The sequence below is a fragment of the Geotrypetes seraphini genome, chromosome 2, assembly GCF_902459505.1.
Source record: "Geotrypetes seraphini chromosome 2, aGeoSer1.1, whole genome shotgun sequence".
NCBI lineage: Eukaryota > Metazoa > Chordata > Amphibia > Gymnophiona > Dermophiidae > Geotrypetes > Geotrypetes seraphini.
Window position 1 is genome coordinate 423,581,483 of NC_047085.1, and position 23,338 is coordinate 423,604,820.

General features: G+C 41.0%; 1 protein-coding gene across 7 annotated transcripts in view; it reads right to left on the reverse strand.

Annotated features, from left to right (window-relative positions):
• The window catches only part of CDK14 (cyclin dependent kinase 14), an 895,761-nt gene that overhangs the window by 506,045 nt on the left and 366,378 nt on the right, over positions 1 to 23,338 (reverse strand). For all 7 annotated transcript variants that reach the window (XM_033931181.1, XM_033931186.1, XM_033931187.1 and 4 more), the window contains one exon: positions 11,728 to 11,822. In XM_033931181.1, coding sequence (XP_033787072.1) covers positions 11,728 to 11,822 — 95 coding nt within the window. The remainder of the gene's footprint in view (positions 1 to 11,727; positions 11,823 to 23,338) is intronic.

A 23,338-nucleotide genomic window follows, 5' to 3' on the forward strand; every position in this document is an offset into this window, starting at 1 on the left:
TAACTCTCTCTTTATTAATATTACTCGAAAAGAAAAAAGAAGGTTGCAACTGATACAAAATACCGCCGTGAAATTGATCTACAACGCTAAAAAATATGATCATGTTACCCCCCTGTTGATCAAATCCCATTGGCTTCCGGTAAGCCATCGCATCTCTTTTAAATTACTGCTTTTAGTTTTTAAAGCCATAAATTTTAATGAACCTCAATTTATCAACAGATGGCTAATCCCATACAACACTACACGGTCACTCCGTTCAACTTCTTATAATCTTCTTTCCATTCCATCAATAAAAGTTATAGGAATCAGACGACACGACATGTTTTCAGTCATGGCCCCAAATTCATGGAATCACCTACCTCAACTCATTAGAGAATTAAAAGATTTAACCCTATTTAAAAAAACTCTAAAAACATTTCTTTTAAAGATGCATACGATTCCTAGTATGTCTACTATCGAATTTTATTTAAGTAACCATAATTACCCTCCTTTTTGTTCTTCCCTTTTATGTTTTTCTCTCCTTCCTATCTAAACATTGTAACTTTTCCCCTACTTATCCTCACAATTCTTGTACGTTTTAACCCATAACAAAAATTATGATACATGTATGTATTTTGTATGTTAAATTTTAACCCATAGCAAAAGTTAGTTTATATGTTAACACCAATTTTTTTATTTGTATATTTTATGATGTTGTACATCGCCTAGCAATTTAACCCCCAGAGACCCAGTGTTGTAATATTACAACATCACATTTAAGGCTACAAAATAAACCCTCCCCCATTTTTTTTCTTTTTAAAACTTCATGTACATTACTAATAGAACCTATTGTTCAGTTCTGCAACACCATTGGATGGTTGAATGTGTAAATAGGTCTGTTTATCTGGCCATGAAGTCATACAACCCTGTTGCCTGCTTTGGAGTATATCATCTTGTTGTTTTGGACGGGATACATCAGGACTAAAGTAACTAAAAAGCTTGAAATATTTTTTTATGTGATCATTAATATGTGTAGATCATGCAGATTTTATGACATCATTGAATATACTGATTTTAAGAGATTTAGAGCTGGTTATTTCTATGTTGTAATTTTACAGCAGTGGGTCAAAGTGATAGCAAGGTTTTGTCTGCACTCCCCTGAGACCCAGTGTTGTAATATTACAACATCACATTTAAGGCTACAAAATAAACCCTCCCCCATTTTTTTTCTTTTTAAAACTTCATGTACATTACTAATAGAACCTATTGTTCAGTTCTGCAACACCATTGGATGGTTGAATGTGTAAATAGGTCTGTTTATCTGGCCATGAAGTCATACAACCCTGTTGCCTGCTTTGGAGTAATGATGTCCATTCCCTCTGCACACCACTGGAGTATTTTCAGAAGTTTGTGACAGAAGATATGATCAACGCTCTGGCAGATAACACAAATCAGTACAGTTTTCAGAAGAAAGGATCATCTATAAACACAAACACAAAGGAAATAGAGCAGATGATTGGCATGTATCTGAAGATGGGTCTTGTCCAAATGCCTGGAGTCCGTATGTACTGGGAAGCAGACACAAGATACAGTCCTGTCGCTGATGTAATGTCACGAAACAGATTCCAGTCTCTGTTGACATCATTACATTTTGTGAACAATCTAACCGTGTCTGAGATGGAACAAAAAAGTGACAAACTCTGGAAACTCAGACCATGGCTTGATGCTTTCAGAGAGAAATGCCTAAAAGTGGTCCCTGAAGAACATAACTCTGTTGATGAAATGATGATCCCTTTCAGGGGGAAATTCAGCAGCATCAAACAGTACATGCGTGGCAAGCCAAACCCATGGGGGTTCAAGCTGTGGGCAAGGACTGGAATCTCTGGTATACTTTGTGATTTTGATGTGTACCAAGGCAGTGTGAATGGAATACGGGCAAGATCTGAACTTGGACTATCAGGGGATGTTGTGATGAAACTTGCTTCCACACTTCCACATAGTCACAACTACAAACGCTCCACCTCCGACCTCCCTCCCTCCGCAATCACTCTAGCCGACCACTTCGCGAACAAAATCCACACTCTAAAACTGTCTCTTTCAGCTCACAGCCCCGATCCCCCACTCAACCTACGCGCAGCAGATACTGAAGGTTCAATAGCCGACATGTCCTGGACCTCCTTTGTAAATCCTGACTGGAATCTATTCCTCGAACTTTATTCTAAATACGCCAATTCCAACTGCCTATTAGATACTTGTCCTCCCACCATCATGAAATGCGCCCCCCCATCATTCAAAGCAGAACTCTTCAATTGGGTATCTCTATGCCTGTCCACGGGATACTTCCCGTCCGAACTTGGCCACATCCTCATTTCCCCAATCCCTAAACAACCCAAGGAGCCAATCTCTTCCATCACCAACTACAGACCCATCGCCAACATACCACTCTTCCAAAAACTCATGGAAGGTCTTGTCAACAACAACCTTACGAATTACCTCAACAAGTTCAATATTCTTCATGACTCCCAGTCCGGTTTCCGCCCAAATCATAGCACCGAAACCGTCCTAGCTGCCCTGACAAATTACCTCCTCCACCTGTTCTCTCTGGGTAAAAGCGCCCTGATACTTCAATTCGACCAGAGTAGTGCCTTCGACCTGGTCGACCACGACATTATGCTCAACTGCCTTGACTCCATCGGCATCTCCGGACAGGTAATAGATTGGTTCACAGGCTTCCTAACAAACCGTACCTACCAGGTCCACACTAATGGAGCCTTCTCCCACCACTGGTGTAACCCTTGTGGAGTCCCACAAGGCTCTCCCCTATCCCCTCCCTATTCAATATTTACTTGACCCCTCTGGCACGAAGCCTAGCAAGCTCTAACCTAAAATCGTTCATATACGCAGATGACATCACCATCATTGTCCCCATTACCTCACTCACTCTAGAAACGGAAAAACTCATCGCATCTATCCTCACCAAGTTAGAACTGTGGACCTCAAAACTCAAATTAAAATTGAACTCTGAAAAAACCAAAATCTTCCTAGCGAGTCCCAACCACAAATTAACAAACACTTCCCTCAGATTGAATGGGCTAGATTACCCTATCTTACCCACCATAAAAATCCTTGGAGTCATCCTGGACCGCACCCTAACCTTCGATGACCATACCAGTGCCCAGGTGAAAAAATGTTTCTGTACCCTCTGGAAACTGTGCACCATCAAACGCTACTTCGACCACCAAGCCTTCCGTCTACTCGTTCAATCTCTGGTATTAAGCATATTAGACTACTGCAACATTATTTACCTGGGATCCTATAAAAATACCATCAAACGTCTTAGAACAGTCCAAAATGCGGCCGTCCGCCTCATCTATGATCTCAAAAAATACGACCATGTTAGCCCCTACTACACCAAACTCCATTGGCTTCCAGTTGAGGCAAGGATCATCTTTAAGTTCGCCTGCCTCTGTTTCAAAACTCTTACAGGATCTTCCCCAATCTACTTGTCTGAGCACCTTGAAATAGCAGGCCCCTCTCGCACACGAAACGCCCACCTATTCACCTTTCCCTCCCTAAAAGGCTGCCTCTACAAGAGATTCATTGATAGAACCCTAGCATTCCAAGCGGGCAAATGGAACAATTGCCTTACCGCCCTCATCTCCAACTCCCCGCCCTACCACCTGTTCAGGAAGTCACTAAAAACCTACCTCTTCGACAAATTCCGCTAACGCTGCCTTCCCTCCTTCCCTGCACCCTCCTGACCTCGACATGCCTCCATTCCCTCTGACTATGCCCCCCTCCCAAGCCACTATGGCCTCTCTTTCTCAATTTCTGTTTTACCTAATTGCCCTGCCTTTTCATTGCCTCCATTTACCACCGCTATAACATGTAACATCGCTATATACGTACTGTCTCTTCTTTAGTATATGCCTTTTTATTATTGCTATTTATGTAACATCTCTGTAAATGTAACAACACTGTAATATGTATCATCGCTGTAAATGTACAGTCTCTTCTATTGTTAACCGCATTGAACTTCCATGGTATTGCGGTATACAAGAATAAAGTTATTATTATTATTATTATTATTATTATCTATGCAGACAACTTTTTCACCAGCATCCCATTGATAGTTAGGCTGCTGGATTGTGGAATTCATTACACAGGAACAGCCAGACAAGTGCGCCTTCCAAACTGTAATCTTGAGGATGAGAAAAGCTTGAAGAAAAAGGGAAGAGGAAGCTTTGATGTCAGAGTGGAGTCAAATCACATTTGTGCTGTGAAATGGTTTGACAACAGACAGGTTACACTTGTGTCTTCCTTTGCTGGCCCACAACCAGTGGAGAAGATTCAACGCTGGGACAAAACTGCCAAAAGATTTGCGCTAACATGAAATTTTTTGTGCAAAAACACGAAATTTCTTGATTACCGCTGATAGAAGTCAATGGGCGCTTCACAGGGAAAAATTTGCGTTTTTATATGATACTCATTTTTTGTATTAAATTGATAATAAAAATTACTTTTTTCTTTATTATACTATTGTTGTTGTGTATATACATAAACTTAGGTGGGTCTTTATAAGCTGTAAAGTACAAATAAACTTTTAATTAATTCCTTACATGTGTTCAGAGAGAGAGTGACACTATTGAAATTCTGCTACCTTACAGGCCCAGCGTTGCAATTTTACAACATCCTCCCCAAAAGTTACTAAAATGTCAAAATAAAAAAAAACACTGATTTAGGGATCACAAGCCTCCTATAACAACATGTGAACGTTCGAAAAAAATTTTTTTACGTTTTTTTCTATATTTGTGTCTCTGGGGGTTAAATAGGCGATTCATTAAGAACAAATAAACTTGAACTTGAACTTGGAATAAACACTTTCCTCAGGTCAGGACAGGATACCATAACAGCTGTATACTGTACTGTCTTGAAGAAAGATTTGGCCTCTGAAAACTAATTGAAAAATGGATTAGTCCAATAAAATGGAATTTTCATATTTCTCATTATTTTATTTCTATTTGTTAATTTGTAAAGTGGTGACTTATGTAGAAGTTTTTTTCAAATTTACATCTACTGTCTTTATATTTTACACAGTATTAGGGGACATGTGTCACTGTTTCTGTGGTGTTGCATTGTATGCAGAGTCTGGTTTCTTGGTTCAGTTTAACTTTTGTCTACATATTTCGATTTTTAGTTTGTGAATATTCCATATTGGGCAAGGGTGTATCTGTGTTCTGTGTGTATGAAAAGGACATGGCTTTCTGTTAGCATCGACTACAGGATCAATTGACTGTGTAGGATCTGGTTTGTTTAGTTTTACAATGCATGTGTTGGTTTTCTAATGCTCACTGCAGTGTTTAAGATGCTGCCTTTTCCTAGATGCACCCTTATTGTGTGACTCATGGATTATTACTAAAAATATATATTTTTTATATAGAGGAGGGGGTTGTTAAAAAAATGATTAGCACTGGCTGTCATATATACTAGGTACACCACTGGATTTAATGACCCTATTCTAACTTTACTGTTGACGTAGGTATTGTCCCCCCCCCAACATACACATTATAAAGAATTAAATTAAAGTTGTATTATCATCAAGCAGCTTTCAAATGACATTATAAGCAAATAAAAATAAAATATTTTTAATACATTGCTAATTATTACCTGCATCTTTACCTATACTGTTTTGCCCTAGCTCTTACTTTGCACTATAGCAAAATAAAAAAGAAGCAGATAAAGATCAATCACACAGGTCTCCTTCAAGGCTCAGTAACACCTCTCCATAAATTATGTGGAAGAGGTCTGGAAGTGGGGATAGCATCTTTCATATCCTCAGTGAGACCTCAGGAAGGAACCTAGTGATCAAAACATTATTAGAGGTGTTGTACAGCTATTTCTTGTATGACTGGATGAGCTATATTTATCTTTTTTTTTTAGTTGTTTAAATTCATGCAGAAATAAATGGTTAGATTGAACCTAATGACTTCATTAACGCATTTCCCTTTTTTAAACTTCTATACTAGAATTGGATACTTCTTAAATTTAGTAAAAAATATTCTGGCACAAGTGACAAACCTTAAAAAAGGAAGTCATATCGAGCATTGGAAAATAATAATAATTAACTAATAAAAATAGTATACATTTAATTTTCCCCACTACCATATTTCCCCGCCCCACCCGGCTACTTTTTCATGCCACCCGGCTGGAAAAAATTTCTGGGGAGAACACTGTATATATATATATATATATATATATATATATATATATATATATAAGCAATGCTCAGTTCAACTGTTGTTCATAACAGGAGTTCACTTATCATAGTCCCAGGAATCTTGCAAACACACATTCTCCCAAATAATCCAAAATATTTAGCTCAGAAGTGTCTTCAATTTTCTTCACAAAATCCCGACAGCTGCGTCTTCGGGGAAAATGAGAAAGAACGTACATATCTCACAGCTGCTTCAAAATGGCAGTTTGTGAATTAGACACCAAAATAGTGACTGACAGTTTAACTGAAAAACATGGCCCTCCACCCCCCCCACCCCCCCCCACCCCCCCCCCAAGACATCACTTCTTAAAAGAATAGCACTGCAGTGGTTGTTTAAAGAGGAAAGATAGGCAAAACTGTAAAAACATACAAAGAACATATATTCTCTCTTAACATGAAATATGAAGGCAATTCCCAATGAGAAATCACTTAATCTAGATGCAGATGGAGACGCTGATCATATTAAACAAATTAGATTTGAATGAAGACGTACATTCGCTTCCATTCCAGGGACTGTGTAATATTCAAGAGTTTTCCAGCAATGCCAGTAGGCAGAATATCATATTAGTTAAAGATATCATTTATATGCAAATAGAAATGATGAGTTTCAACCTGGGCTTGGAGCCTCATCTAAGAGGTCTAGAAGGCAGGATATGCACAATAACTGTTCATTAAATATGCTTGAATGCCATGGTTTTCCAATTTATGCACGAACCTCATGCATATTCTGTTTGGATAGCTTGAAAACCAAATGTCTTAGGCAAGGCTCCAAAAATAGGTTGGGAAGTAGGGATATGGAGGACAATTTTTATATTATTCACTCAGATAAAAGATCTTTTTCAGAATTATCCACCCTCTGGAGGGAAGGGGTAAAAATATGTGGGTTCTTCTATATATGTGTATATTTTAGGGATGCACATTTTAAATTAAATTTAGGACTTTCTTGAAATGAAATTTAGGACAGTTACATCATTGTGGCATAGTGGTTAAAGCAACAGCCTCAGCATCCTGAGTTTGTGGGTTCAAGCCTAAGCTGCTCCTTCTGACCCTGGGCAAGTTACTTAATCCCCCCATTGCCCCAGGTATATTAGATAGATTGTGAACCCGCCAGGACAGACAGGGAAAAATGCTTGAGTATCTGAATAAATTCATGTAAACCATTTTGAGCTCCCATGGGAGAACAGTATAGAAAAATTAAATAAATTTAAAAAATGTATATTCGGCCAACAAAGAGTTCATAACGGATTCCATATAAAGAAGTAGATCAATTAAACTAATATATATGATATTTAGATTAATGGCTCCTTTTACTAAGCTGCGCTAGCGGTTTTTGCGTGTGCGTTAGACGCTAATGCCAGCATTGAGCTGGCGTTAGTTCTTGGCGCGTAGTGCAAGGTTAGCGCGTGTGGCAATGAAGCGCGCGCTAAAAACGCTAGCACACCTTAGTAAAAGGAGCCCTAAATTTTTGAAACAAAAAAGTTCAGAGTGCTTTTTAAAAAAATGGTTAAAGTTACCATAGATTGTATTTGAACTGGCAAGATTGATCATACAGAGGCAGCCTGATAAGGAAATGATAGAGTAAACAATCTTCTATATATAATTCTTTTCAAACTTGGAAATTGTAATGTTAAAGTATTATGGACATTATAATATTGTCCTATCAATGACCTGCATTCTTTGGAAAGTGTGTGATATTTTGCATAGAGTTCACCCTATTGAAAAAAAGTTTGTGCCCTACTTCACAACAGTACACATTCTTTCCAAAAGAGGGTGTAATGAAAAAACCCCCAAAAATCCCCAACCAAAAGTTCACATAACTGATATGAGAATACAAGAAATATAAGGCTGCAAATCCCTAGAATTTTTATCTACATGGAATGAAAGCTTTCCTGAGGCCAAAGAATACATGCAAGTGTGTAGGCAACTTTGCATTTTCAAAACTATGCACTTTGCCCTAGATTCTCTACAGGTCTCACAAATTTGGGGCATTCCCAGAAATTAGGAGTGGCCTAATGGTTAGAGCTTCTGCCTCAGCATCCTGAGGTTGCAGAGTGAAGACCAGTGCCACTCCTTGTAACCCTGGGCAAATCACTTAACCCTTTATTGCCTCAGGCACTATAGCTAGATTGTGAGCCCACTGGGACAGATAGGGAAAAAATATTCAGAGTACAGGAGAATGCTGATTGTCCAAACTCCAATTATACATTAGTCCAGTTATTCAGATTGGTGCAGGTGTTTATGTTTAAATTCAGAAGTACAGTAGTGTGCATTGTACTGTACTGGGGATACTAGAAACAGATTATTAGCCACATATGAAGCCATATATGAGCAGGGCAAGGTGGGTAAGAGACTGGTAAGAGTTTGGGTGTCAGCGGATGATTTATGGCATGAATGGAGTGAGCAAATAGTGGATCTTAATTTTTCAACTCCATGGCAACTCTGTGTACAGCCCTGGACAGGATTGTCTTTTGTGCTGAGATATGTATGGTGAGAGAAGTCGAAGGATTATCACTTTAACAAGGAACTGCTTTATGAGCGTAGGCAATTGCGGAAAAAAGAAAGAAACTGACATAAGGCCAGGTTAGGGAGATTGATGGAGGAATATAAAGGTATGTTGTTGGTTTATAAACGTCTGTTAAAACTGTGTCCATTGGACATTCCCGCCAAAATTCAAATTTGTGTTACCAACTAACTTTTCTGCCAAAATTAAAATCTAAGACCAACAGACTTTCCCACCACATTTCACATTTGTGACCAATGAACTCTCCCACCAAAATTCAAATTCATGACAACGGTCCTCTCTGTTCTCAATCAAGTCAGTGGACCCACTATATATATATTAAGACAAATTGCAGTCCTCACAGCACACCTTGAAGAAAGCCACAGAATGATAGCTGAAACGTCGGTTCTACCTATCCAGATGTGGCAAGACCTGGAAAACAGGAACAGTCATATTTAAGCGTCTCTATTATATCCCCTCTCTCCCGCCTTTCTTCCAGAGTATACATATTGAGGTCTCTAAGTCTGTCCCCATATGCTTTATGACAAAGACAACCAAGCAGTTTTGTAGCAGCCCTCTGGACCAACTCCCTCCTATTTATATTGTTTTTGAAGGTGCAGTCTCCAGAATTTGCACACAGTATTCCAAATGGGGTCTCACTAGAAACTTATACTATCACCTCCTTTTTCCTACCATCCATTCCTCTCCCTATCCACCCAAGCATCTTCCTTGCTTTGACCATCGCCTTTTCTATCACTTTTGTCACCTTAAGATCATCAGACACAGTCACCCCCCCCCCCAAAAAAAAAAATCTCACTCCTCTTTCAAACATAGAAGTACTTCGTCCCTATATTCTCTTGGGATTTTTCAAGTGCATGACTCTGCATTTTTTAAACATTAAATCTTAGTTGCCAATTACTGGACCATTCTTCAAGGTTCCTTAGATCCCGCCTTTCTGACCTTCAGCTACATAAACTTCAAATTGTGCAGAAAGCAGCTACCAAACTAGATTTTGAGGGTAATGCCACCCCACTTCTTGTAAGATTACATTGGCTTCCTTTAAAAGCCAGAATTTTAGTTTAAGCTTCTATTACTTATTTTCAAAGTTTTATACAGTTTCACCCTAAACTATCTTTGTGCATCGGTTTTGTCTTTATTCCTCAGCCAAATCCTTACATTCACCACAGGAAATTCATTTAACAATTCTATCAAATTCTTTGTGCCAGAAATCTATAATAAATCAAGGTTCAATTGTAGGTAGAGGACCTGAATAATGGAACAGGTTGCGCATTCTTAGGGGAGTCAACTTTTCCTAAAAAGAAAAGTCCATAAGCCATTATTAAGATAGACTTGAGAAAATCCACTGCTTATTTCTAGGATAAGCAGAATAAAATCTGTTTACTCCTTGGGATCTTGCCAGGTATTTGTGACCTGGATTGATCATTGATGGAAACAGGATATTGGGCTTAATACACCTTCAGTGTCTCAGTATGGCAATGCATAGCCTTCTTATGACTGCCATTATACTTTTAGATGCTTTTTGAAATCTTACCTTTTGAACAGTACTTATTAAGTTACTTTTAAGATTTTTTAGGTTTTTGTATTATAATATGATTAATATCCTCTTGGGACTATTGCCCAATCTTTTTGTGAGTCTTCACTTGGTTAAGTGGAATATAAATGCTCATGTCAGATTAGATTAGATTAGTAACAGAACCTGAGGAGAAAGCTGTTACATTCAAAGCAAGAAGAATGGTGTGAACAAGAGAGAAAGATTATGAAGGAAGGAAAGTTTATTGGAAACTGAGTGGGCATTCCACAGGGAACAAGAAAAGAGGAGACGAGAGTTAGGAAGAAGGGGTCAGAGATAATGTTGGAGGACTTACGGCTGGTAGTGTACAGATGAAGCGAAACCTTTATTGGAGGAGCAGAATTGGAGTTGATGTTGAATTAAAAAGAGGAGATGCGTATGAGGAGACGTAGAGATGATCTTAGGGATAGAAGTTAGGAATGGGCCAGAGTTACAATATTTTGAACTATAAGAGCAGTACTCAGGATAGAAAATAGAATGGGTGTTCAGCTGGAAAATACAGACAACAGATTTCATATGTGTAAGGATTTGTAATAGGGAAGGGGATTGGGAAAGGTAAGCAATATGAAGTGTACTAGAGCCACTGGAGGCAAGGAGAAGGAAAAATGATGGTATAACAATTGAATATGAGCAACTGTAAGATTCTGAAATATTTGGGTGGGCTAAAGTTCAAGAGTGGATAGCGTAGCTGGTTTTAAGAAAGGTTTGGACAAGTTCCTGGAGGAAAAGTCCATAGTCTGTTATTGAGAAAGACATGGGGGAAGCCACTGCTTACCCTGGATCAGTAGCATGGAATGTTGCTACTCTTTAGGTTTTGGCCAGGTACTAGAGACCTGGATTGGCCACAGTGCAAATAGGCTACTGGGCTTGGACCATTGGTCTGACTCAGTAAGGCTATTCTTATATTCTAAAAATTATAAAATAAAGTCCAACACACAAAAAAACCCAAGCACAAATCCTGGTTTCTGCTCCCTTTAATTTTCTTTACAGATTATGCAGCTTCTGGGCCATCTCCCTCCTCCCCAAGCTGTAAACATTTTGCCCTTTTATAGTGACACACAGTAGCCTTTAGCTATACAGCAGCCTTTGCCACAGATCGAAGATACCCATATTGAGTATCTCTTTGGATAAAAGGAAGTGAACATAAGAGAAAGTGACCTGGAATTCAAGTCCTGCCTCTGCCACAGACTCTCTCTGAATGATCCTGGGCAAGTCATTGTCTCCCTGTGGCTCAGATATCCAGTTAGATAACAAGCTCTTTGGGGCAAAACTCAGTGTTGACAAAATGTATTGCACAGTATGCTTGTGTATGTTGTCAACTCTAAATACATTATTATTAAGATTTATTCAGTTCAGAAAGTATCACAAACAATTTTTACTTACCACATATTCAAAAACAAGAGTCAGTGTCTCCTTGGTATGAATTATATCATGGAGTAGCACAATGTTGGCATGTTTCAATCCCTTCAAAAGTGAAGCTGAAAACCAAAGGGAGCAAACAAGACAAGTTACTCTACCAGAGTAATAAAACGCAGAACATGTCTTCGTAATGTCTGAGCGTGCATTATCTTCTCTGTAATGGATTTACATGGTCATCATACTCAAGGGGAGTTCATTGGTCTCAAAGGTCCTTATTCATTCTTAAATCATCAATACTGCAGCCCATTCTAATGGCAGTCTTTCCTTGTATCCAAACAATAAATTCATTAATCCAGCTGTCTAACTTTCCCTGTGGGAGAATCCCTTCTAGTAAACAATACACAAGGCACACATTAGGGGTTTGTGTGTGGGGGGGAGGGGTTCTTATATTTTTAATTATATTTAGCAAACAACAAAGGGCTACAAAAACTCAATAAATAGCCATCACTATCATCCCTTGAATGAGATCCATCCAAAATGGACATGTATTTTATCATAATCTAAGGCTCTGTTCTTACAGAAACACAGAAACACATGAAGACGGATAAAGGCCAAATGGCCCATCTAGCCTGCCCATCCACTATTTCCTCCTTTCCCTAAGAGATCCCATGTGCCTGCCCCACGCTATCGAGTTCAGATACAGTGTTTTTCTCCACCATCTCTACCCAAGTCAGCACCTGGACGATCTAGTCACATATGCTGATAATCAAAACCAATTTCCTGGACGTCTAGCAGATAATAATAAAAATCAACTGTCTGCTGATTTTTTTAAGATTCTTCTGTGCTGATCTATTTAGAGTAGTACCCTTTCTTCCTTTTCCTTTAATCATGAATCTGCTTAGAAAGTATGAGGGATGGGTGAGCCTAGCCTGCAGGGGAGGGGTAAAAAAACAAGGAAGAGTGAGAGGGAACCCCCAAAGGGAGAAGGAGGGGTAAGGCAAGTCATGTCAGGAGGAAGCAGAGAGCAGAGAAGTATAGAATGGTGGAGTGGAGTAGGTATGGGGTTGGATATTAAGCATCCTATCCTAAAACAAAAGTCAAACTGCATTGGAGAAAGAAGTGAGCGAAAAACAGAAGAAGAAGATGAGATGAGGAAGAAGATATTAAGGCAGGGAGGGACTGAGAAAGAAGTAAAGATGAAGTAAGTAAAAAGGAAGTATATGGTGTACACAGGTTAGGTAGGGAAGAGGGACTGTTGAGGACTGGCTGGGAGCGGGATAGATGGACCAGGGTATACTGGGAACATGAGTGTGGTGTAGAATGTAGATGGGCTGGAAATAGGATGGTAAACTGTGGCGATAAGTTGGGTTGGGGAGAAAGAGAGACTAGTGAGACTTGTAGTACTACCACTAGCATTTTTATACCCACAAGTCCTCCCTGTGTATCATCAATTGCTGTGCTCTTCATTTAAATACAGCCTTAGCCAGATGTGTTCACAATACTTTAATTTCCTTTAAATGGACTTGGTAATTTGTGACGAGTCACGTCGAGTACCCCTAATCATTTTGAAAAGTTGGCTTCTATGGCAAACACGTGTATGTATTCTCTCAAGGTTTCCGCAGCTGGCACTGTGCTTGTTGCAGGTGTGTGTTGCTAGTTTCTGCTTTCTTCATCTTCTCTTCACTCTCCATTCCATTTTTCTCTGTCTCCACTCCCTCCCCATGCTCTGGTATCTCTCCCTTCTTTCTTTCCTTCCTTCCCACCCCAACTCACCCCATGGTCTAGCATCTGCTTCTTTTCCCCCATACCCTGGAATCTATCTCCTCTCTTCTTTGTCCATCTTTCCTTCTCCCTCCTTGCTCTGGAATCTCCTTTCTCTCCCTCCCTGCCTGATGGTTTGGCATCTCAGTCTCCTTCCCTCCCTTCTCATGCCCTGGAATCTCTCTCCTCTCCTTCCCTCTCTCCCTCCCCCTCCATGCTTTGGTATCTCCTCTCTTTCCTTTCCCTCCCTCCTTTCTCCCTGGTCTGGCATCACTGTCTCCTTCCCTTCCCTCCCCCCCAAGCCCTGGCATCTCTTTCTCCTCCTCCATGGTCCGACATCTCCTTCCTTTCCCTCTATCCTTCTTTTCCCCATGGGCTGGCATCTCTCTTTTGTTCCTTTCCCTTCCCCCTATCTCCCTCCCTCCCTCTCTCTCTCCATTTGGGTGCAGCATTTCTCTCCCTCTCCCCCCTCTCTCTCTCTCTTTGTCAGCAGCCTGTCTGCAGCACAACCTTCATAATTCACTGCTCTTGTCAGTGTTGGGCCTTCCTCTCTGCCAGATCCTGTGTACTTCCTGTTTCCACAAAGGCAGGACCTGGCAGAGAGGAAGGCCTGACACCAAGAACAGTGAATCGGGAACACTGCTGCTGCTGATGGAAAGAGGTTCTCGACAACGACAATGGTGCTGAAGCACCCAGGGCGAAAACCCCACTACCCCCGGTACACCACTGGTCACTATCTTGCCTATGAGGGAGGGGTGCCGCTATCCATAGCACACACCCCGGAGCTTCTATCCACAATACATGCACCCATGTCCTGAGTCACTTACCTCCAAATACCTGCTGGAGCTGCTGCCGCTGCAGATCTGCTGACCTCCTTACACTCATAGGTTCTGCAGCGGCTGATCCACTGTATGTTGAATTGGGTGGAGCCTTGAGCATCTGTTCATGCTCGAGGTCTGCCAGCTCCCACCCCCTCTGAGATTCTCAGATAAGGCAGGAACCAGCAGGCCTTGAGCATGCGCAGATACTCAAGGCCCCACCCAGTTCAACAGTTTGGTGGAAGCACAATCCACAAGTGTATGAGATCTGGGGGGGTGCATGGAGGTCAGCAAATCTGCTGCAGTGGCACCAACGGGTATATGGGGATCTAGGGGCTGGGGGCATGTATGTGGATAGTAGCTCTGGGGAGGTTGCATGTATTGTGCATAGCTGCTCGGGAGGACACCCCTGTAGTTCAGCAGGACGAGGACAGCTGTACCAAGTGGTCAGGTGGTGGCTCAAATATAAACCAAGACCCCCATTTGGGGGCATTTTTGTGACCCAAAAATCTCGGTTTATATTTCTGTATATATGATATTACTGCTTTACCCTGCTCTCTATAAATTCTGTGCTACAGAAGCTCTAAATCTTTCTTCCTTAGAAATGCATTAGGCCTTTTTTTTTTGGAGGGGAGGTCGGGGGGGTGGGGAGCTGGCTTACATATTTCTCTGGAACCTTCACTTCAATTTGGCTCACTTTTGAACTCAATGTGTCTTTTTATCAGTTTTTCCTACATGCCAAGTTTCATCCCATTCCATTAGTGTTTTTGAGCTATAGAAGCTAGAACTCATTCTCCCATATAAATTCTTTTTTTTTTTAGGGGGAGAAGGGTTATTCTCTGGATCTCCCAGTCCAATTTGGCCCATTTTCATATTCATTCTGTAAATATCATCCTATTTCATTGAATGTTTGGAGAATTATTTTACCCCCGGTCAGACAGATACAAGACATTCTCAATCCCTTTTGTATAATTCTTTCCAACTTCTTCAGGGTTGGAAAGAATAACAAACATAAATGCAGACTTCTATCATCTGGTCTTTTTTCTCTTGATTTTTATTGAAAACATGAACAAAACTTGAAACTCTATTTACTTCAGAAATAAAATTCTCATACACTCTATCTACTCTGTGTATTAAAAGAAATTAACTAATTTATCCTTTAAAACAGTGCTTCTCAATTCGGTCCTGGAGTACCCCCCTTGCCAGTCAGGTTTTCAGAATATCCACAATGAATATGCATAAACTTGATTTGCATACACTGCCTCCATTATATGCAGATTTCTTTCATGCATATTCATTGTGGATATCCTGAAAACCTGACTGGCAAGGGGATACTCCAGGACCGAGTTGAGAAACAGTGCTTTAAAATATATACCCGCCTCTTTAACTAACGCATAGCGCAGGTTTTAGCGACAGCAGCGGCGGTAACTGCTCCAATGCTCATAGGAATTCTAAGAGCATCGGAGCAGTTACTGCCGCTGCCAGCGCTAAAACCCACCGCTATACGTTAGTAAAAGAAGGTGAGAATGAACTATTCATACACCGCAGAAAGAAACAAATACATTGGTACATTATTAATCAGGGTGCTTCTGTTACAAAACAGTTAAAAAGTCATTTGCAACACACATTAACGGTAGTTACTCATAAAACATACTCAGTACTGGAGACAGATAAATGTTATACACTTCTCCCTCCATATTCGCTGTGATAGGGGATTAACAGAACTGTAAATACAGAAAAAACGCGCATAACTTTTTCATATATTATTCGCTGTTTTCTATTATAAACCATCGTGAATATGGTGAAACCGCGAATAACATGGTGGGAGACCTGGTCTGTTCCTGAAGGAGAGGCAAAACGGGGTGAAGAAAGTGCTGGGAATCGGCGATTTTCTCTGTAAACGCTTGGAATCAGCGGTTTCTCTATGCAAGCTGATGTAATTTGGGGGGAAGAGCCAGCAAGCTAAAAACTGTGAATAATCGAAACCGCGAATGCTGAAACCGCGAATACGGAGGGAGAAGTGTAATAAGATATAACACGATATAACACAGAGCTATGTATCTTATATGCTTGGAGAGAAGGCTTATTGGGAACACGTCATACACAGCATACCCTTAGGGCCCTATTCACCACAGATATGCGTTTGGTATGGGAAACCTGAAATATGTACGCTTTTTTCTGACATTTTCCATTTGCAATTAAACAAAAGAAATTGTTTGCTTTTAGCAGAACACAGAGAGCAGATATGCAGAGAGACAAGCAGTTAGGCATATCTACAAAGTGTCCTATTGAATTCTGATGTGGCATACATGTGCAGACCTTTTCACAAGGGGAATTAAGCACGCTGAAGTCATCCACTGAGAGGCAGCAGGCAGCCAGGAGAAGCTATCAGCACTCTAACATATGTCACAGATACACAAGGGAGGCTCGTCGTAGCAGCCACTGCTGTGGTCAGAGGTAACTATTTAAAACATGTCTATTTCTGCCTATCCCAATATTCTATTGTGGTTAGTGGCATAAATTGCCTTACAGAAGGACAATTAGCATCAGTCACTGTCATTTATTTAGAAAGTATATTCCAGAAAGGAATGTGAACAGCAAACATTTTATGAAAAATCAAGAACTTAATTCAGATCGGGCCTCCTGCAAGCCCATTTCAAGGAAATAAAAAGATAGCAGCAACAATAACTGCCTAATCAAGAAAGAAAGCCTGGAATGTGCACAAGGTGTCACAGTGGACACATAAAGGCACCAAGCATTTTCTGAGGTTTTGCCTGGGGCAACATGTAATATGCAAGGTTTGTGTCTTAGGCACTGTATTTTATCCTGTAAAACAGATGGCAACATTTTCCATTCATTTCCCCAAAGACTGGAACACGCATGTAACTATAGCCCATTATGTTTGAGTTAAAAAAAAGAATCCACATTCAGGGCATGATTCTTATTCAGAATAGCAATGGTTAAGGAGGTTTTGTACGGTCAAGACACTCATTTCTCAGGTTTATGTAAGTAGTTTCAACCAGAAAAGATTTCTATGTGAAAAAAAAAAAAAAAGAAAGAAGCAGCTGGAGTTGAAATATTCTTCTATTCATTCTTTCTCTTGTACAGTGTTTTCAGTTTTGTCTGGACTCCGAGCTCAACCAGAACCAAATTACATTATCATCAATTTTCAACTACAATTACCTTGGGGGAGGGGTATTTTAGATTCCCTCAGTTCATTTACCCAAGTCACTGTAGTGCAAGTTCTCAATTGGGGGCCACATACCAATGCTCCTTATGAAATTCTGACACACATATCCCCACCCCATCCCCCACCCCCGTTCTGGCCTGCATTGGGAATTGATGTTGAGACCACCAGATGGGTCCCTTTTTAATTATTTTTCTACGACATTGAGAAAAGCAGGGGGTGGGGGCGTGGGCACTGCTGCCACTTACAGAATAGTATACATTATGCATGCTCTTGCCGCATTTACATGACAACAGTTATGCCAGGTCACACTAGTACAGTACAGGAGTAAAAGGGGTCATTAATTTGATATATTGCATTTCTGTGCTACGACCAAAGAAGTTTATATTTATTATTTGTAGGTACTTTCTTTGACCCTAGTGGACCCACAATCTAAGGTACTGCTTTTTGGGGTTTTTTTAATACCTGGAGAAACGCAGGGTTGAGTGACTTGGACAGAGTTACAAGGAGCTGCAGTGGAATTGAACCCATTGCCCCAGGCTCTTAGCCCAATGCACTAATAATAATAATAATAATAATAATTTTATTCTTATATATCGCCATACCCAACGAGTTCTAGGCGGTTTACATCAATTAGGTTAGGATCTGCATTGACATACTGATTTACAACAATATATCACGTTTAAAACATAATTAGCCGAGTTTGGCAGATGAAGAAGGAGGAGGGTAGAAGAGAGGGGGGAAAGAAGTGATCAAGAAGGAGGAGATGAGCCGGGCTAAGGTCAGGCGATTACCGGAAGGGGGCGGTAATCATTAGGCTACTCATCCACTCCAAAATCTCTAGCCCTTTTCCCTACCACCTGTGTAGCACATGCTGCCTTTCTCCCAACAACCACTGCAGGACAGACTTTTATAAAAAAATTTATAAAAGTGAAGGAGGAAGAATGCAGCTGAATGTTAGACCACATCCTCATCCTACTCTACCGCTTAGAAGAGTGAAGTATTTGAACTACAGGCTCTATAGTGACCCAGAGTTGAAATACACTCCAGGGTTAAGGGAAAATACCATAGTCTGTCTCATAGCAGGGAGGCTGTGCAGGAAGGAGGCGGGAAAGAGGAGCTAGATTTTTTTTTACCTAGTATTATTGTTATTCTTAAGATTTGTTTGTTTCCTTTGTAATTGCCAGGGTTTTTTTTCTAGTTAATCTTTTCTGAACCACTCTGAAGTCTTTTGAGTAGGAGGAGTCTATAAGTAACTAGGGGGACCTGTCATTAAGGTACACTAAATCCATTAGTGTACCTTTGTAAAAGGAGCCCTAGATTAGATTAGATGTGTGGGGTTGTGTTTTCTGGAGAGAGCTGGGAGAATGTGTGTCTTATGGAGGGGGGAGAGAGAGAAAGGCTAAGCTCAGGGGTATTTGTGGGAGGGAGGGGAAGAGATCTGGGGGAGTGACACATCAAGTTTCAGGAGAAAAACCATGGGAATGAGTTTGAGAGATCTACAGCAGAAGCACTCTCCTACTGTCATCCCCTCTAGCATAATCTCAACCTATCATGCTCCACCGCAACTGTGCCCAGTGCCTTCAAACACGTCATTGTTACATCATTCCTACTTTCACCTGGATTACTGTAACCTGCTTCTCAGTAGCCTTCCACTAAACCAGGGGGTCTAAAAGTCCTTCTTGAGGGCTGCAATCCAGTCGGGTTTTCAGGATTTCCCCATGAATATGCATGAGATCTATGTGCATGCACTGCTTTCAATGCATATTCATTGGGGAAATCCTGAAAACCCGACTGTTCACATTGCGGCCCTCAAGGAGGGACTCTGAGATCCCTGCACTAAACCATCTCTCTCCCCTTCAATCTGTTCATAACACTGCTGTATGCCTCATATTCTGCCAGTGTCGCTATGCCCACACTACACCTCTTCTCAAGTCACTTCATTGACTCCCTAACCATTTCTGCATACAGTTCAAACTTCTCTTAATGGCCTACAAGTGTATTCACTCCACAGCTCCTCAGTATATCTCTTCTTTCAAATCTCCCTATACTCCTCACCGGGAGCTCCTCATCAGGCAAGTCTCTCTTCTCTGTACCCTTCTCCTCCATGGCCAACTCCAGATTCCATCCCTTTTACTTTGCTGCACCTTATGCCTGGAACAAACTGCCTGACTCAGTATGTCAGGCTCTGGCTCTAGCAGTATTCAAATCCATGCTCAAAGCTCACATCTTTGAAACTGCTTTCAATTCTTAACTCCAACCCACCTGCTAAGCACCCATATCTGTCTTATCATTCCCTCTGTAATTCTCCACCTGAGAACATAAGAACATAAGAACATAAGAAATGCCATCTCCGGATCAGACCTTCGGTCCATCAAGTCCAGCGATCCGCACACGCGGAGGCCCTGCCAGGTGTACACCTGTCGTAATTTATAGTCCACCATATCCTTACATGCCTCTCTTAAGGAGATATGCATCTAGTTTGCTCTTGAAGCCTAGGACGGTCGATTCCGCAATAATCTCATCTGGGAGGGCATTCCAGGTGTCAACCACTCTCTGAGTGGTTCCTGAGCATTGAGTACAGATGCATCATTTTGTTCAGCTTGTCTGTCATAACTAGATAGTAAGCTCTTTCAAGCAGGGACTGTCTCTTCCATGTCTGGTGTACAGCACTGTGTTTGCCTGGTAGCGCTATAGAAATGATAAAGCAGCAGTAGTAATTCTTTTATTAATATTTTCTATATATCAATACAGAAATCAGAGAGAAAAAAAAAACATGATATCAATATCAATCAGCAAATGATATGAAGAAAACTCAATTTCAAGGCCACATTAAGGGTGACAACATCCAGAACTACTGAGTCTCAAAAAAATAAAGAAATCAGAAAACATTCAAATTCACATAACTGAGTTCAAATTAACCCCAAACCCTTAAAGTCTGTAATACAATATTTATTTTGAAACTAAAGATTTATTAGACAAGAAATTTTCTAAATGAAATATGGCTCTAATGAATAAATAAATTTTCTTCATATGTGATCAGACACTTACATGGAAACTTAAGAAAGAATGTTCTCCCAATTGCCGAAACCTTCAGTTTAAGCAATAGGAAGGCTTTTTGACGTAATTGAGTTGGTCTGGATAAATCAGGGAACACAAAAGTAGCTTGAGAATATTTTTCTTCACTAAGGACTAGATGCACAAAACATGATTGTTACGCTGCAGGTTGCGGTGGGCCAATTTTTTTGGCTGCTCCAAAGGCTTCCCCTGCAAATGAGTTGAGTCAGATGTCTACCCTAATCCCACCCCACCAATCATTGGAAAATGGACTCAACACATGTGCAGAGAATTCCAAACAGCTGAGCTGCAGGGGAAGCCCCGAAGCAGCCTCCTGCCCCTCAGCTTTTTGGGGAAGTTAGCCTTTATTTAAATTATTTTTTTTTATATGCACCCGCACTATTATTTTTTTTTTCATGTGTTACACCCGCACAACATCTGTTCCCATTAAATTAAAAAAACTGTCCCTCCCAACAACTCCCAGAACCAAAATAGAGGCAGGAGGGATGCCCACTCTCTCCTGCTACTGGATGCCCCACATCACCCCCACATACACCCCATACCTGCTCAACAGGTAGACAGTAGAAGGGACGTCCAGTCCCTCCTATTCACAGGCCCACCAAAATAGCAGGCCTTGCCTTCCCCGGTGTATCCTGGGATGCACGGGGAGGGGCCTAAGGCTCTGATTGGCTCAGACACCTAAGGAGGAAAGAGAAGCAGTTCAGTCTTGGACATGTTTAGTTTCAGGTCAAGCGCCATTTTCTTCTATTGCTTTCAAGCAGCAGCCGTAAGATTGACCGGCTCCTGCCCAGCGTCAGCTGTTCCTGAGGAAGGGGGAGTACTCCCCCGAAACGGAGTCCCGTAGGACGTGTGGTGATACCCTGATCGCCTTTTTGAAGAAGCTAAGTACCTTCTTTAAATTTTGCTGGTTGAATTTGGACACTTGTGTTTTGTTTTGCTAGCCCCCCTGGATCAGGGGTAGAGACTACTCACTATGAGTGAAGATTAAGTAAGCACTTTAAGCACTGTTTGTGTTATTTTGCACTAAATTCACTGAGAGCCCAAGGATGTTTCACAGTTGACACCTTTTGGTGTATGCCAGTGACAGCCTTTGCCTCCATTCGGAGGTGGCTGTGTGACTGAGGGCTCTCTACACAATTCTAAGTTATATTTTCTTAGGTTATTTATAGTGGAACACTTTAGTTCCTTCTTTCTCCTCGTGGGCGGTCTCTACCCCTGATCACAGTTTTTCGCCTTGGGGCTTGGGAGTATTCTAGCTCTTAGTTTCAGGTGGCAGCAGGACATCCAGGCAGCAATATCAGCCAGACAGGTTGAGACTTGCATTTAGGAGAAATTTCGGATGTAGAGAGGTAGATCTGGGAATCACAAGCATATAGATGATAATGGAAGCCATGGGAGGAGATCAGGGCATCAAAGAAAGAGGTCCTAAGAAAAAGCCCTGGGGTACATCAACCACTATAGCTTAATAGCAGCACAGGAGGACCCACCAGCGAAAAACTAAAGGTGCAATGGGAGATGTTGGAGGCATACCAGAAGAGCACAGATTTAAGGAATCCAAATAAGGACAGTGTAAAAAGGAGTAAGTAATGATTAACAGTTATCAAAAGTAGCAGACTGGTCAAGAAAGATAAGGATAAAGGCCCTTACATCTGGCCAGGAATGTGTGGGGCAGTGGTTGGATCTACAGCCTCAGCACCCTGGGATTGTGGGTTCAAACCCCACACTGCTCCTTGTGACCTTGGGCCAGTCACTCAGTCTTCCATAGCCCCAGGTACATTAAATAGATTGTGAGCCCACCAGGACAGATAGGGAAAATACTTGAGTACCTGATTGTAAAACCGCTTAGATAAACCTTGATAGGCAATATATAAAACACCTAATAAACTTGAAACTTGTCACTTCAGACTTTTGTTAAGGGCAGTCTCTGTGGAGTGGAGTGTCAAAAGCCATAGTGTAGAGGATCAAAAGTCTGTCAAGATGAAAGAAGTCAAGGCAGCGACGAAGGACAGCACACTTGAGGAGCTTGGATAGGAATGAAGAATGGAGACAGGATGATAGTTGGATGGGCAGGTAGGGTCCAGTGAGTGTTTTTTTAAGAAGCCGCGCTTAACCACTGCATGTTTGAAAGCATCAGGAACAGTTGCCATGAAAATGGATAGGTTGAGGATATAACATATAGCAGGGATAATAGTATGTGAGATGGGGTCGAGAAGAGGGATGGGAATAGGTTCAGAAGAGCATGTGATAGGCTTGGCTAAGGACAGAAGTCATGCAGTTTCTTCCTCTGAAGGAAGAAAAGTCGGCAGAAGTTGAAGGAGGATTGAGAGGATGAGACAGGGCAAGGGGAAGTGGATCAAGAGAGGAAGAATGTACAAGTTCCACCTGAGATGTTAGGGTGAAGGAAGAATGGACTGCTCAGCGAATAGGAGAAACATGTACCTGCATCGGTTTCAGTGTTTCTTACATCAGGGAAACTGACTACTTCTGGTTCACATCAATTTTTGGTTTTCAGAGCTTTTCGGCTTTTGGAATTTCAGATAAAGGATTTTGTACCTGCAGTTTCAGACAGGGGCAAGTAAGGGCCAGACACAAAAATTTCTACATTTCTGCATAGAAGTTTATTTTTGCACAGAATTCTCCCAGAAGTAAATACCAATTCCTCTCCACTGTCATTTCCAACAGATTTCATTCTAAGTCTACTTCCAAAGATGGATGAAAAGACAGATGATCCAAATGTGGATTTTGTATTTTTTATGTTCTATGTATATCTCTTGCAGTTCACTCTTGAGGA